General features: G+C 43.1%; 1 protein-coding gene across 1 annotated transcript in view; it reads left to right on the plus strand.

The window, feature by feature from the left end:
- The first annotated feature begins 552 nt into the window (after positions 1-552).
- mppe1 (metallophosphoesterase 1) overlaps positions 553-16,467 on the plus strand; it is a 46,354-nt gene continuing 30,439 nt past the window's right edge. The window contains exons 1-2 of the mRNA XM_073047032.1: positions 553-1,044; positions 15,890-15,998. Of these exons, the coding sequence (XP_072903133.1) occupies positions 650-1,044; positions 15,890-15,998 (504 nt within the window). The 5' untranslated portion in view covers positions 553-649. The remainder of the gene's footprint in view (positions 1,045-15,889; positions 15,999-16,467) is intronic.

The raw sequence follows: 16,467 nt of genomic DNA on the forward strand, positions 1-16,467 counted from the left end.
AAAGACTGCATGAACTATTTAAGTGCAATTTAAATACAACGGTGTATTTATTTAGAACCAAGGCGTAGCCTGCTGAAGCTGAAAAAATGGAACAACCACAAAGTAGCTGGAGGAACTAAACGGGTCAGGCAGCGTCCACAGATAAACGTCGACCGTGCACTCCCCTGGCTGACCCGCTAAAATCCTCCAGCTCCTTTGTGTTTCTTTATAGTGCACAGATTATTTTAGATGCTGCTTTGGATATGAGAAAGTCTGAGATACAAGCATTTAGAGCATTTTGTGGTGGGGAGATATTCCAATGACACCCAATAGTACGGCGTGCAGTTACCACTTTAAGTAGACGCAAAGGAATTTTTAATCCAAAAAGTTGTGACGACAGCAAATTCCTCTTTGTGCAGTTCTATTTTAAGATATTTTAAAGTGAAATACTTAAAATTACATAGAATGTGCATATTAATATATTACTTCAATTAATAAGGTTTTGAATATACGACAATAATTAAAGGAAACAGCATGTTTCAGGAAAACGGTCACTTTTGTTTTGCAAAACGAACGACTGCGACCTCTAACGACGTAACACCTTGGATTGCTTTTGCAAATATACAATCAAATATTTTCCGTTTCATTCTGTGTAATTGTTCCAAATTCCATGCGGCTGATTTTTCCTTGCTTGATTGTCTTTTCCGAACAGTCCGTTGAACTGCGGTACGCAGTGCCGTGCGTGGGGAGGGAGGGAGGGGTGCAGTGCCGGGTGAGTGAGTGGCTCACTGGGCCGGGGGCTCAGATCATGGGCTGGCGGTGGGCGCACCCCGAGCAGCTGCTCCTTCTCTTGCTCAGGCTGCTGGCGTTGGGTTGCGTGGTGGCCTTGGTCTGCGAGCTGGGTATTTACTACGCGGTGCTGCTGCGATGTCACTGGCCCAAGTTGCAAGCTTCAGCCCAGCGCGGGCAGTACAGATCCTCAGCGCCAGTGCTCAGGGCTTTGTTCCTTGCTGATACCCATCTACTGGGAGCACTCAGAGGTCACTGGTTGGACAAACTAAGAAGGTGAGAGATTTCTTTATCTATCCCCTCGGTTGAAATAATTTGTGTCTTATTTAAGCAGTGTTCGGCAGAAGTTGAAACCATTGCTCTTTGAATTCCGTAAGTTCCTTTTTCATACGTCCGGAAATATCCTCGACTCATTTGTATCCGCTTTGCAGAATTTCGATTAGCTTGATTTAATAATTTACCTTGCTGCACTGCAAACGTTGACTCCTGTATGGTAGAGAGGAGTTGTGGACCTAGATTTTGGAGATACTACAAAATATGTCGGCAGCTGCAGTTGACTCACGACGAAGGAGAGGATATTTATTAATAACTATGTTGATGTGAAAATTGCTCAGTATATTTAATTAACCCACAATTAAAACACTTTCCCCATTAATGGTGACCACGAAAATATTGGATTGCGGTAAAAGAACACCCGAGTGGTAATGGTCATTTAGTGTAGGAAGTTTCCCTTCCTGATGTGGTCTGATCCACATAGAGTGTTTGACTTCCCAGACTAGGCAAGATGTACCTGTTCCATTTTGTATTCATTTAATGTGGTTCAGCAAGTGGACCAGTTAACTATATTAACCCAAGTGGTACAGAATTAGCAAATAAAGAGCTTACATTGGGCACTGTGAGGCCCAAATGGTATGGGCAGCTTGTACTTGCGTCTTCTGTGAGCTCTTCCTGTGCAAGTAACATCTCCTGGGGAGTGTAACTCTTGCTCCTTGTAATTTAACCTTTGAACTGCAGGAATGCATTTGAACAGCACACTGATGAAAACAGGGCTACAGACCTTGATTGTCTTCAGTAAGGCATTTGACAAGGCTGTGGCTGGCTGATTCTGAAGATCTAGCCATATGAGATCTGTGCTGATTGAATCTGAAATAACCTTGGTGAGACGAAGTAAAGTGAGGGGGTGGAATATTGTTTCACTTATTGGAAGTTTGTGCTGAACGGTGTAGTCAGTGATCACTGCTGAGCATGAGGAATTTTCTAGCTAATAAGAGAAGCAAGATATTAAAACAGTGCAAGAAAATGGAGTTGAGGTAGCTAAGGTCTTAAAGAATGGTGGAGCAGTTCTGACATACTGAGTTTGTTCTTAACTATTACCCTTAAGGTCTTGGGCAAAGATGAATAACCTTAGCTCCTTGTCAGTGAGTATTGGGGAAAGGGAGAGGGAGATGGATGGGAAGGGGTATTCAGAGATTGATGGGCAAGGTGGAGGGTTGGGAGAGATGGGGTTATGTTTCATGAACAGATGCTTGATGATGTGCATGCCACTTTAGTTAATTTTGGATTTGGAAGATGCTCCATTCCAGAGTGAACCATTGTATCACATTTTTGCTGAGAAAAGTTAATTCATAAGAATCACAGTTAGAAGCACACCCCATATCACTGGAGATTTAAACCAACCTAACTCTGCAATAGTATTCATCTGGATTCTGCTAATGGGGATGGGTCTGTATTTTGTATTCCCCCAAGGTTTTGAGCTTCTGGTTTACCATAACTCTGAGTGTGTGCATTAAGGTGGTTATAGGAGGTTATTTTGTGAAATCTTGCGAAACATGATGACTGCATGCTTGTGGGGGTAAAGTTACATGTGACAAAGTTATCTGAAATAAGGCTTCTTTCGTAACTAGAAATAAATAATGGGAGACCATTCAATCTCCATTTGCTGAGATCATGACCAATCTGAATCAAACTCTATACATTCAGTCATAGAGCACAGAGGTAGGTTCTTCGGCCCAACTGGTCCATGCCAACCAAGGTTCTCATCTAAGCTAGTTACCTTTTCCTGTGTTTGGTCCATATCATTCTAAACCTTCCCTATCCACGTACCTGTCCAAGTATCTTTTAAATGTTTTCAACACACCTATCTCATCCATTTTGCTTGGCAGCTCATTCCATGTACTTGCCATCTAGTAGATGGGAAAGAGTTGTCCCTATTAAATCTCTCCCTTTTCATCTATAGCCTGTGTTCTCCAATTTTTGATTTCTCCAATCACAGGAATTCATCTTCCTTGTTCCCACATCTCATAGAGTCCTAGAATGCTACAGCATAGGAAGAGGCCCATCTCCTCTATGCTGAACCTCTTCTTTGCTTTTTTGATTAACAGAAGTCTGCCAGTCTCAAAACTGACTTGCCATGCACCCTTTTTCCATAGTCATACGACACAAAACCAGTCCCATGTACCATTGTGTCCATCATACTGTACACTAAAGTAGGGATTTAACAGTGGTTTTAATTCCTAAAGATTTTTAATTTTGTCTAAGGGCGCATTTCTCATTCTCAGCAACATGCCATAAATATTGGATATTGAACCATTATGAAAAGGTTTCAAATTAGAAATTACATTTAATAATTTCTTATCAGGACTTTTAAGAAATATATATAATTGATATCGCAGAAAGTCTCTAATTTGTAGATATTGAAAAAAGTGGGTTCTTGTTAAGCTATATTTAGCTGACAATTGCTCAAATGAAAAGAGGCTTCCTCTAACAAACAGATCCTGGAAGCATTTAATACCCAATCTATCCCATTCTTTAAAAACTGGATCAGTCATAGAAGGTTTAAAAAAAATTAGAAAAAAAATGGGACTTGAAAGAAAAAATCTCAATAAACCGAAGTATTTTATAAATTGTACCCAGATCCTCAAAGTATGTTTAACTACCAAGGTTCGTCTTCAAAAAGCTAAAAATAATGGAGGTTTAGCTTTACCAAATTTTAGGTTTCATTACTGGGCAGTCAATATATGAAATCTTACATTTTGGTCATACTATATTAACTGTGAGGACTGTCCGGTATGGATTTCTTTAGAAGCTAATTCTGTTAATAAGTTTTCTATCATTTTTCATCTTGGATCCTCACTTCCTTTATCTTTAAGTAAACTAACTGACAATTTGGTAGTTTTAACCCCTAAGAGGCTCATGCAACTACTGTTCTAGGTAAATTGTTCTAGTTATCATAACAAACATTAAGAATATCTCCTTAATGTCTTTGAAACATTGATTGTATAATGCCTTGATCTATTAAATTTCAAAGAGTATGCTGTTATAAATTGGTTTGCTATTGTCACCTGTGCCAAGGCACAAGTGAAAAATCTTCGTTTGGCGTGCCACCCATACAGATCATTTTATCACATCAGTACATCGAGGTAGTCCAGGGAAAAATCTATAACAGAACACACAGTAACAGAGAAAGTATAGTGCAGGCAGACAATAACATACAAGACCATGATGAGCTCGATTGTGAGGTCAGTTCATATAAACCCTGATATATTTAACCCTTCAAGCTTGGGATTGATTGTGCAATACATTAATGTTGCACTAACCCCAAAACCCACCTGTGCTGGGTTGAGTGTCGAGCTAGCAATTCGGCCTCGTAGAAAAGACAAGTGTTAAAGAAACAGCAAGGTTGCCACCTGATGCACCATTTGAGGCATTGGGAGGAACTTTAACGCCAGAATACCTTAACTAAGGTGTAAGAACCAGGAATGCTTACAACGTTCCATTTCTGTTTTGACTTTTTAATTAAGTGTAGAAGAACAGATAAACTGTAAGCTCACTAATGCCTGTACTTTCTCAGGAGGCTAAAGAAATCCGGCATGTCTCCATCAACTCTTAGCAGTTGACCATAGAAAACATTCTGTCTGGACGGCAACTACTCTGTATGTGAATGCAAGAAACTGCAGAGAGTTGTGGACATAGCTCAACTCATCACTAGAGCCTTCCCTCTAGGGACTCTCTATATTTTCACTGCCTCAGTAAAGCAGCCAGCATAATCAAAGACCCCACCCATCCTGGACATTCTGTCTTACCCCTCTATCTCATTAGGCCAAAGATACAAAAGCCTGACCACCAAGCTCAAAGACAGCTCCATTCTACTGTTATCAGATTCTTGGATGGACTTCTATGATAGAAGATGGCTTCACAGTCAACCTTATTATTATCTTACACTTTATTATTTACCTGCACTGCATGTTCTTGTAGTTTTTACAATTTATTCTGTATTATCATTGTTTTACCTTATTTTAGCTCAATGCTCTGTCTAATGGTTTGATCTGTATAAATAGTAGGCAAGACAAGCTTTTCACTGTATCTTGGTACATGTAACAATAATAAACTCCATTCTATCTCCCTTGGTTCAGTCCCTTACCACCTCTCGATCTCTTCAAAAACATTTAGTTCCCTGGCCCTAACCGCCTTGTTTTCACCATGGATGTCCAATCCCTATGCACATCTATCCCCCATCAAGAAGGCCTTAAAGCTCTCCACTTCTTGACAAAAGGTCTGACCAGTTCCCTTCCACCAACACCACCTCCGTCTAACAAAACTGGTCCTCACCCTCAACAATTTCTCCTTCGACTCCTCCCACTTTCTCCAAACCGTGGGCACATGCGTGGGCCTCATCTGTGCTTGCCATTTCGTTGGCTATTTAGAATGGTCTAAGTTGGTTTCAGATGACTTGTTGGCAGCAAACAAAATTACTGACTATTAATCACACTTTTTCTCCAAAATGATCACTGCAGTCAGTAGCCTGTAACTTCCCTGCGGGATGTCTTTGAACTGCCTGTGTGACCTGGCAATTTGGCAGTATGAACCGAAGTCTCAAGGTTGCGACAGGGCGTGTACAAACCGAATGGAGACAACGGGGTCTGGGCCGGTGAGTGGGGAATGAGCTATTGTTTGGGCACTGCTGGAGCAGACTTGGAGGCAATTCACAGTGGCAGAACTGAGGCAGAGGGACCTGGGCCGAGAGCGAGGATCTACCTGGTGTTTGACTGATTTAAGCACTGGGTCTATTTGGAAAAATTGGGTTTGGGCCAAATCGAGCCAGTGAGGCCCAGGCCCAAGAGCGTATCAAAGCAGCCAGGCCTGGGTCTGAGAGTGAGGAATGACGTGCTGTTTGGCTGATTTAAGTGCCAGGCCGATTGAAAAGGTCAGGGTGTCGGGGCCGGAGAAGAGAAATGGCCACTGCTCAGTGAGGTTTACTTGTCTGTGCTGAACTGAGGCGGTGCCTTGCAACTTTGATGCCTTCCCTGGTAATGCTCCCTAACTTTTCTGCCCTGCATTTATAACTACATTGGTGCGGTTTCATGCACCCATGCTGAGCTAGACAATCCTCACTCGCATCTCCTCCATTTCCTGGACGCTTATCCCATTTTCCCATCATCTTAACAGGGATAGAGTTCCAGCAACACACACAAAATGCTGGTGGAACACAGCAGGCCAGGCAGCATCCATAGGAAGAAGCACAGTTGATGTTTCGGGCCGAGACCCTTCGTCAGGACTAACTGAAAGAAAAGATAGTAAGAGATTTGGGAGGGGGAAATGTGAAATGATAGGAGAAGACAGGAGGGGGGTGGGATAAAGCTAAGAGCTGGAAAGGTGATTGGCAAAAGGGATACACAGCTGGAGAAGGGGAAGGATCATGGGACGGGAGGCCTCGGGAGAAAGAAAGGGGGAGGGGAGCACCAGAGGGAGATGGAGAACAGGCAAGGAGTGATTGTGAGAAGGGCAGAGAGAAAAAGGGGTGATAATAAATAAATAAGGGATGGGGTAAGAAGGGGAGGAGGGGCATTAATGGAAGTTAGAGAAGTCAATGTTCATGATAGAGTTCCTCTTGTGCTCACCCACCTCTCCATGAACACATAATTCTCTACAACTTCCACCACCTTCAACAGGATCCTACCACCAAAAACATCTTTACTCCCCCCCCCCCCCCCCCCATTTCTGCAGGGATTGCTCCCTCCGCAGTTCCCTTATTCATTCGTCCTTCCCCGGTAGTCTCCCTCCTGGCACATATCCCTGCCTGCAAAAGAAATGCTACACCTCCCATTCACCTCCTCCCTCATCTCCATTCAGGGTCCCAAACAGTCCTTCCAAGTGAGGGGGCACTTCACCTGCGAATCTTTTGGGGCCGTCTGTTGTATCCAGTGCTCCTAATGTAGACTCCCCTACATTGGTGAGACTTGACCTTAATCGGGGCACTGCTTTGTTGAGCACCTCTGCTCCATCTGCAAGAGTAGAATTTCCTGGTAGCCAACGATTTTAATTTCTGTCTCCATTCCTGTTCTGATTTGTCAGCACGTGGCCTCCTGTTCTGCCACGTTGAAGCCACTCTTAACGTGGAAGAGCAATACCTCATTTCCGTCTAGGTAGCTGCCAACCTGATGGCATGAACATTGATTTCTCCTTTCAGTAACTTTTTTCTTCTCCCTTCCCCTTTCCTCTTCTATTATTCCACACTCTTACCTCTTCTCCTCACCTGCCTGTCACCTCTCCCTGGAGCCCCTCCTCCTTTCCTTTCATCCACGGTCTACTCTCTTCTCCTATCAGATCCCTTCCTCTCCAGCCCCTAACCTTTCCCACCCACCTGGCCTCACCTATCATCTTCCAGCTTGTTCTCCTCCCCCCTCCCCACCTTCTTATTCTAGCTTTTCTCCCCTTCCTTTCCAGTCCTGAAGAAGGGTCTCAGTCCTTTATTTCATAGATACTGCCTAACCTGCATGTTTTGTGTGCTGCTCTTGATTTCCAGCATCTGCAGAATCTCTTGTGTTAATTATAAACCAATACCACAATCATTCTTAAATTGCAGCTGAAATGAGAGAATGAGTACAAAATTAAAGTTGTGTTGATCATGTGCAGGATTTAAAGATCTTGCTCATCTGTACTGAGGACCTGCCCAGCAGGTTTAGCAGCAATTGAAAGGATTCTAAATAGAAACTCATCTACTTCAAAATTGTTTTTCAGTTCATGTGAAGGATCAGTGAAGTAAACTAAACAGATTTAATGAAACAATGCACCAGAACACACCAGTTCAGAAAACGCTGGAAAAACTCAGTAGGTCAGACTGTATCTGCAGGAATCAAAACAGCTTTAATAGTTCAAATTAGAGACCCCTTGTGAGAATAAATGAAGTCAAAAGAAGCTTTTACACTCTAGCAAGAGTGGGAGAAGGGTGTTTCTGGCAGCGTGAAACTAGGATGACAATGGGGATAGCCAGTTAAAAAAGGTCAGGAAGTCTGCAACGTGTCCTAATAGAAATTGAGGTGGTTTTGCCCAAGCTTGTGTAATGCTCTGGTTACGATTTCTACTGCTATGCTCTAGCTCTTTCATTTTAGCACTTTTCCACAAAAGGGATGTGTCCTGCTGCTTTTGGTTTTGGCCAAGGATAAGAAGCCTTGCTGTTCAACTTAGGAATGTTGTGTCAGCCAGTCAGGATGGTGGGATCTGGAGAAAGTTCTAGAGAGAATGGAGTTATGTGACGGACAGTAATCGAGTTTGGGGTCTTTTGGTGGGAGCAGGACAGAAGGAGAGATGCCTCAGAATGCCGTTGGAGGGAGAGTCCCTTTTACACCGGGTGCTTTGTACAAATGAATGGCTCCAAGGAGGAAGGGCCAACACTCCAGAGCCAGTTTGGTGGAAGTGGACTTCGAGGGAAGTTTGAAATGTGGCGAGTGCTTTCACACAGACCGGGGGTTCGGCGCCGTGAGGTACGGTTATACCCAGCTTTGGCTGACCGATAATTGTGTATGGGCAGTACTTACACAGCATTCACTCAATCGAGGTTCTGAAATCAGAACATCAGGACACTCCTGTTTAGTTGAACCCCAAATCATACTGACACTAAACGTTCTGTATATTGTTTATGACAGGCGGCCTTCTCACTACTGAGTCACGTGGCTGTACAGAGGTAGCTAACGAGCCAATTTGTACATGCTCCCGGTGAGAGGGTTACTTTTGTGGGGGCCATCGTCCGAGGATTTCTCTGATGAGGTGTGACTGCTGTTTTAGAATTGATTATAGAAGTTAGTGTGTTCAAGCCTATGTTTAAACTAGTGTCGGGGAAAGTGATTAAGGTACTTTATTATGGACACTGCAGGGATTAAGGTTTGGTGTGATTCAAAGAGATTATCCACAAATAATGCTTGCGTTCTGGGCGGTGTGGATGTGCAAGTTCCTGAGAACTGCTACTGAGAGTGCTGAGTTCTGTAAAAGTTACACTGAATGGTATTTTGACCAGTCAGCTGGTAAGGATGTTGTGTTAGGCCAGACATAACTGAAGTTGCGCTGTATGATAGGTTGGGAGACCCTGGAGAGGCAGGGTCATTGGGAGTTAGAGAAGGTAGGCGTGTAGCTGAGGATGAAGGCTTTAAAGACAAGTTGTTCTTGTTTCTGCAAAGTGAGGGGAAAGAGTTTACACATGTGAAAAGTATAATGGGTCCTTCAGCAGCAGGTGGAAATTCTGGGCTGGTTTCAGGTATTACATCACTGGTTGATAAATGCCAAAGGTGTGGGAGGGTTCTTTGGAGTCAAGCCCACACCTGATGGAGATGAAGAATATGAGGCTTGGGTGGAGCAGACATATCAGTTAATGGATGAGTGGCAGTGACAGATAATGTGAGAAACAGAAACTGTGGAGAGTTTAAAGGGTCCAACGGCTGACATAGTGAAGTTCCTAAGGGCGGAACACCCATTAGCCATGTCAGCTAATTACCTGCAAGCTCTGGAAGATGCTTTTGCCACTGCTGAAAGTGCAGCCAATCTGATGATGAACGCATTCCAGATGGAAGGAGAGGAGCTGTCTGCCTACATTTTCAGTGTTGAGAAAGTGCTGCATTGTTTGTGCCACAAAGGGGGCATTCAGCTGCCTGAGGGAAATTGCTTGAGGATGGAGCACACTGTCACGTGATGTGATTGGCCCACACGTTCGAATGACCACAAGATGCACCCTCCTCCGTCTCTTACCCAGTTACTCAGAGAAGGTAGAGAGGAGGAAAACATGACTGAGAAGCGGAACATTTCCAAAAGCCCAGTCATGTCTTCAGTGGCAACCTCTGATGCCACAAAGATGGAGCTTTTGAAGAATGAAGTGGAAAACCTTCAAGCTGAGCTACTTCGATGACGACTGCAGATGTTTCAGCTAAACACGATACATCCGTTGGGAAACCTGACTCACCTGTAGGACTTACGAGGCAGTGGACTGCTGTTGAAAAGGGAGACTAGAGAGGCGACTGGTAATTTCTGTTACAACTGTGGAGAAGATGGACATTTCAAGCAGGTCTGTGAGGGGCAGGAAAATCTTTAGAAATTAAGTCAGGGGTTAATCAGAGAAGAAAAAAGGCAAAACTATGGAGGGAGCTGGTAAAGGAAGGGGCTGTGGAGAGGATACATTTCCTATCAGTGTGTCAAGGGAAATACTAAAGTGCAAAACACTATTCCTGAAGGTTTAGTGGGACCAAGTATCCATATGGATTGAAGGTGTTTATGCTAGAGCCATACTTGACACAGGTTTTCAAGTTACTTTGCTTTACAGATCCTTTTACAACTGGGGTATTTGACATATTTACCATTGACACCACTCAGTGCCCTTGAGATTTGGGGGCTTTGTATTGATGAGTACCCATTCGATAGTTACTTGTCGTTGAAACTGGAGTTTTCGGAAGCAGATGTTGGAGTAACTGAGACTGTTGACACACCAGTGTTGGTCTGCCCAGATCCAGCTGAAAAGAGTGAAGTTTCCATTCTTGTAGGAACAAATACTTCCATTGTGAGAAGGCTCGTGGGAACATGCAAGGAAAGAAATGCAGAGAACTTTTTAAAAACCTTGTCCATTCACCCTGTGTTCAGAGCTGCTGTTCAGAAGGTGCAAGTTCCTCCTGAGCAGAAACAAGGAAATGTGTGATGCCCTCGGTATAAACCTGTCATGTTACATTCTGAAGGAATAGCTAGAGTGATGGGAACCCCCAGATTTGCTGGAATGTCCAATGCCTCAGCCATCCAGGTGGATCCTCCTGATGATCTGGAAGAAGAGTCATGCTTACCTGCTGGAGTGTGGTGAGACCTGAACTCCAGAGACCTCTGGCTGTTTATGCAAACAGGATTGTCAGGGACACCTCAGGAAGAGATGTTACCCTCAGACATGGGATTCTAATTGCCCCTGTTTTTCCTGTGATGGTAGTATCTAGTTTTCTAGGGGAAGTGAAAGAGAAACAGTCTCCTGGATCGAGGACATTGACATTGAAGTCATGCAACTTTGGTGACTCACGATAACTGAGGAGTGGAAAGGGAGATTGGCTGAGGAGATGTTGGAGCGCAAAGGTGTCTTTTCTACTGACGAGTCTGATGTTGGTTGCTCTGAGGCAGCACCTGCTTGGAAGGAAGCTAAGTTCATCGTGGGGCAGGGGGACCTAGCTACCAGAAGGTACGAGTGATAGATGGGGAGGCATCTTCTAGTTTACAGGAAAGATCACGAGGAGTGGTTGAACCTGGAGAAGCTGAGATGAAATAAGGAGGTCTCAGAGAGTCAGGAAACCCCTAGCTAGCCTGGCAGAGGATGCACCTAGGAAACAGAATGTTATGTCCATTCCCATGGTGAGATATGTTACTTCCACTTACAAATGGATTGCGGGTCCTGAACTCACAAAATTAATTTGAATATTATATTATTAATAATGGTTTAATATGTTCAACAGTCATGAGGACACAACTATTTTTGGTAGGGGGAGAGCGTAACACTCTGGTTAAGATTTCTACTGCAATGCTGTAGGTATTTCATTGTAGCAGTTTTCTGCAAAAGCATTGTGAGCTGCTGGTAGAATGTTTTGGTTTCGGCTAAAGAAGCACAGTTGTTCAACTTAGGAATGTTGTGTTGGTGAATCAGGATGGTGAGATCTGGAGAAAGTTCTAGAGAGAACAGGGTGGAGAGAGTTTTGTGGTGGACAGTAGACAAGTTTGGGGCCTTTTGGCGGGACAGAAGGGAAGATGCTGCAGAATGCAGTTGGAAAGAGAGTCCCTGTTGCACCAAGTGCTTTGAGCAGATGAATGGCTCCAAGGAGGGAGCCAGTTTGTTTGAAGTGGACTTCGAGGGAAATTCAGAATGTGGTGAGTGCTTTCACGTGGACCGTGGGTTCAGCGCCGTAACGGTTATACCCAGTTTTGGAAGAGATGAGCTCCAGTGGTTATGTGCGCACTTAGACTTGTCCAACTGTAATGGGCCCTTTTAATTGTTTTTATTCTTTCTTTCTTCTAATAACTGATAAAGTTGAAATTAGTAAATATACTTTATAATTTTATGTGCTGTACGATCTGTTATTTCTTGCCAACTGATAATTGTGTATGGGCAACATTTACACAGCATTCGCTGAAATCAAAGTTTCTTTGATTGGAACATTATGATGTTCCTGTTTAGCTGAACCCCAAACCTAGACGTACTGTATATTGTTTATTAAAGGTGACCTTCTCACTGTTGAATCACGTGACTGTTAGCAAAGTTAGCTAACGAGCCAAGTTTGTATAGGAGCATGGTGAGGGGTTTACATTTATGTTGAGCCTAACTGTCAGCTCATAAAGCTGCAGACAAATAGGTCTGAATCCCAACTCTCTCCACTACACTTCATACCATCCTGCCTCCTGTAAGGACAATATTACGTTCTCCCTCTTACTCCATCTCTATCATATTTGCTCTAAAGCTGAGACTTTCCATACAGTTGCCTTTGAAATGTCTTCTTTCTTCTTGAACCATAACTTCCCCAAAACTATTGTTAGCAAAGCCCTTAACCACATCTTCTCCATTTCCCATGCCTCTGATCTCACCAGTTCTCCTCCAGGACAGAACAAGAATCGATTTCTCCTGGTCCTCACCTTCCTCCCTCCAATTTCCACCAGCTTCAAAGAGATTCCACTATCAGATGGATCGTCTCCTTCCTTTCTAGCAATTCAGGGGAACCACTTCCTTCGTGATTCCCTGGTGTACTCTTCCATTTCCACCAACCATCTTTCTTCTAACAGCACTTTTCCTTGCAATTGCAGTGAAAGTACACTTGTCCTTTCACTTTTCCCTCTTAAGAATCTTCCTGCATGAAGTGACGGCTCACTTGCATTTCTTCCAGCCACAATGTGGTCTCCTCTACGATGCAGAAACCAAAGGCACATTGGGCGATCACTTTGCCAAGCGCCTGCATTCAATCTACAGGAGTATACTTGAGCTTCCTGGGGCCTGCCACTTCAGTTTCCCCACCCCTATTTCAATGTACATGTGACAAATAAATTTGATCTAATCTAATCCCACTGCCCCTATGACTTATTTGTTTGTGATCTTCTGCACTGTTATAGTCTCATTGTCCATCTGGCTATGTAACATCTTTCAGTGTGGAATTTCGTCCTCCTGCTTTGCATTTTAAAAACCTCTACTTTCTTTCCAAGCACCTGGTGCAGCCTCTTGCAATTTCGGACTCCATTAATGTCAAGTACGTTTACTCTGTCCACTGCAAAAGCCATCATTTCCCCCATGGACACCCATTACATTCTGACTCCCCATTCCCATTCTGACACGTCTGTCCTCTACGCTCACGATGAAGCCATTGTCAGCTTGGAAGAACAACACACCTCATATTTTGTCTGGGTTGCCTCCAACATGATGGCATAAACATCAATTTCTCCAAAATCCAATAATTCCTCCTCCCTCTGCCCATCTCTCTGTTTCCATTCCCAATTCTGATTACCCTCTCAGCCCTTATCTACTCCTCACCTGCCTATCACCACTTTTTAGTTCCCCCCCTTCCCCTTTCATCCCCATGGTCCACCAACCTCTCCTAATAAATTCCTTCTTCAGTCCTTTACCTCTTCCACCTATCCCCTCCTAGCTTCTTACTTCAAATCCCACCCACCTTCCCCCTCAGTTGGTCTCACCTATCACCTGTGCTCCTCTCCATTCCCTCATCTTCTTACTCTGGCTCTGCCCTCTTCCTTTCCAGTCTTGATGAAGGGTCTTGGCCCAAAATATCAACTATTTATTCCCCTCCATGGATGCTGCCTGACTTGTTGAATTTTTCTAGTATTTTGTGTGTGTTGCTCAAGATTTCCGCCATCAGCAGAGTCTCCATGTGTTTATTGTTTTGTATAGGCTCTGCTTCTTTTCATTCATAGACCAGATAATGTTGTTCACAGTTTATCCCTTTCAGAATCATTTCCTCCCCTCCACCCTCACTACACTCTCTGCACCCTCTTTTGTCCTCCTGCCTGATTAGTTTTGTTTCCCTTTCTATAGAAGGGACTTGCTGAGTATTTCAAGTGACTTCCCTTTTAGTTTTAGATTTCACCATCTGCAGTCTTTTTCTCACTTTTCACCAGAACGCACAAAATGCACCATTTTAAAATTAATTCATGTGATTGAACTTTAAGGACTCTTTATAGCTCATGTTCTCAGTATTAGTTTTATTTGAACAGTTTGCCTTTTGCACATTGATTGTCAGTCTTTGTGTGTTTATGTATAGATTTTTATATTAAATATTCTATTGTATATCTGTTTGCTTGTAAAATATGAATCTGAAGCTACTATATGGTAACTTCAATAATAAATTTACTTTGAACTTTGAATTGTGTAGAAGGTCAGTTATTTTGCCCAGGCTCAGGAGTTAAATGGTACTGGTGCCCGACAGGAGGGACAGGGAGGGAAGTTAATGAGTAGACCAGCGTGGGTGGAACTGGCAAGTGCATTCTGCTATTCAGTACAGATTCATAGAGTGCCATAGCACAGAAACAGGCCCTTTGGCCCAACTAGTCCATGCCAACCTGCATTCTGCCTAGTCCCATCTACCTGCATTCATACTATATCCCTGCAAACCCCCTCTCATCCATGTACCTATCCAAACTTTTTATAAATGTTGCTGTTGAACCAGCTCCACTGGCAGCTCTTTCCACACTTGCATCACCCTCTGAGTGAAGAGGTTTCTCCTCAGATTCCTCTCAAATATTTCACCTAAACCTATGACTCTATTTCTAGTCTTGCTCAACCTGAGGGGGAAAATGCCCTCAAGAAGACTGGTGAACCCTGGAACTAAACTTGTAGAGGTTATTTATGCAGGTGAGTAGGGTTCAGGGTTTTGAGAACATCAGAATCAGGTTTAATTCCACTGGCATATGATGTGAAATTTGTTATCTTAGCAGCAGCAGTACAATGTAATACGTGATAATATAGAAAAAATAAATCAATTACAGTAAATATATGTATAATAAATAGTTAAATTAAAAATGGTGCAAAAACAGAAATAATATTTTTTTAAAAAGTGAGGTAGTGTTCATGGGTTCAATGTCCATTTAGGAATCGGATGGCAGAGGGGAAGAAGCTGTTCCTGAATCGCTGAGTGTGTGCCTTCATGCTCTTGTTCCTCTTTCCCGATGGTAACAATGAGAAGAGGACATGTCCTAGGTGATGGGGGTCCTTAGTAATGAGACACTACTCCTTGAAGATGTTTTGGGTACTACAGAGGCTGGTAGCCAAGATGGAGCTGACTGATTTTACAACTTTCTGTAGCTTCCTTTGATCCTGTGTAGTACCATGCCAGACAGTGATGCGGTCTCCCAGAGTGCTCTCCATGGTACATCTGTAAAAGTTTTTGAGTGTTTTAGGTGACAAACAAAATCTCCTCAAACTCCCTGATGAAATATAATTGCTGTCTTGCCTTCTTTATAGCTGCATCGATATATTGGGACCAGGTTAGATCCTTGGAGATCTTGACATCCTGGAACTTGAAGTGGCTCACTCTCTCCACTTTTCATCTCTCCACTTTTCATCTCTCCATGAGGATTGGTTTGTGTTCCCTCATCCTACCCATTCTGAAGGCACTTGGTGTTGGTTTTGGAGAAATCTTACTAAGATGGCCAATTTTTCTTCCTGGCTTGCCTTTTCCAGCTATTTTTGTATCCTTGAAGTACCTTACAAATGGAGTTCCTTTAAAGTGCATGATTATATATTGACACAGAGGTGTGATAAGCACAGAAATGGCAACATTTCCAGGATATTGTCATAACCTTCAATAGCTGAGGTGTTTAATGCTGCTTTCTGTTTCTCAAGGGAGTGGCAAATGGAACGGGCCTTTCAGACGGCCATGTGGCTCTTTGAACCAGATGCTGTGTTTGTTCTTGGTGACCTGTTTGACGAAGGAAAGTGGAGTTCCCCAAAGGTGATGTGTGTTTGTGTCATTTTACAGAGTCATAGAGAGAAGGGACCACACACACAAACTAATCCTACATTGATCTTTTCTAATTACCCCACATCCCCATCAACACATACAGATTTGAATGTTCACTCAAGGGAAATTTACAGGGGCTAACTAACTTCTAAATTATAAATTTCAACGTATAAATTATCCCTAGTGTGGTGTGGATGGTAGAATTAATGGAAGTGTGGGAAAATAGGTTATTGGGAATATCAGAGGGATTGCTTTCTCAGTGAAGCTTTTTCTTACAGCAACAAAAAGTAAAAAAAAAACTGCAAATGAAATAAAACCAGAATTGCTGGAAATACTCACCAGGTCAGGCAGCACCTGTAGAAGGAGAACTAGTTAACATTTCAGGCTGAAGATCAGAAGCACAGTAAACACTGATGATCTTTTCTCTGACTATTTGGAAATCCCAATGGCTCAACATCTG

This window comes from Hemitrygon akajei, chromosome 1 (assembly GCF_048418815.1).
Source record: "Hemitrygon akajei chromosome 1, sHemAka1.3, whole genome shotgun sequence".
In the NCBI taxonomy this organism is placed as follows: Eukaryota; Metazoa; Chordata; class Chondrichthyes; order Myliobatiformes; family Dasyatidae; genus Hemitrygon; species Hemitrygon akajei.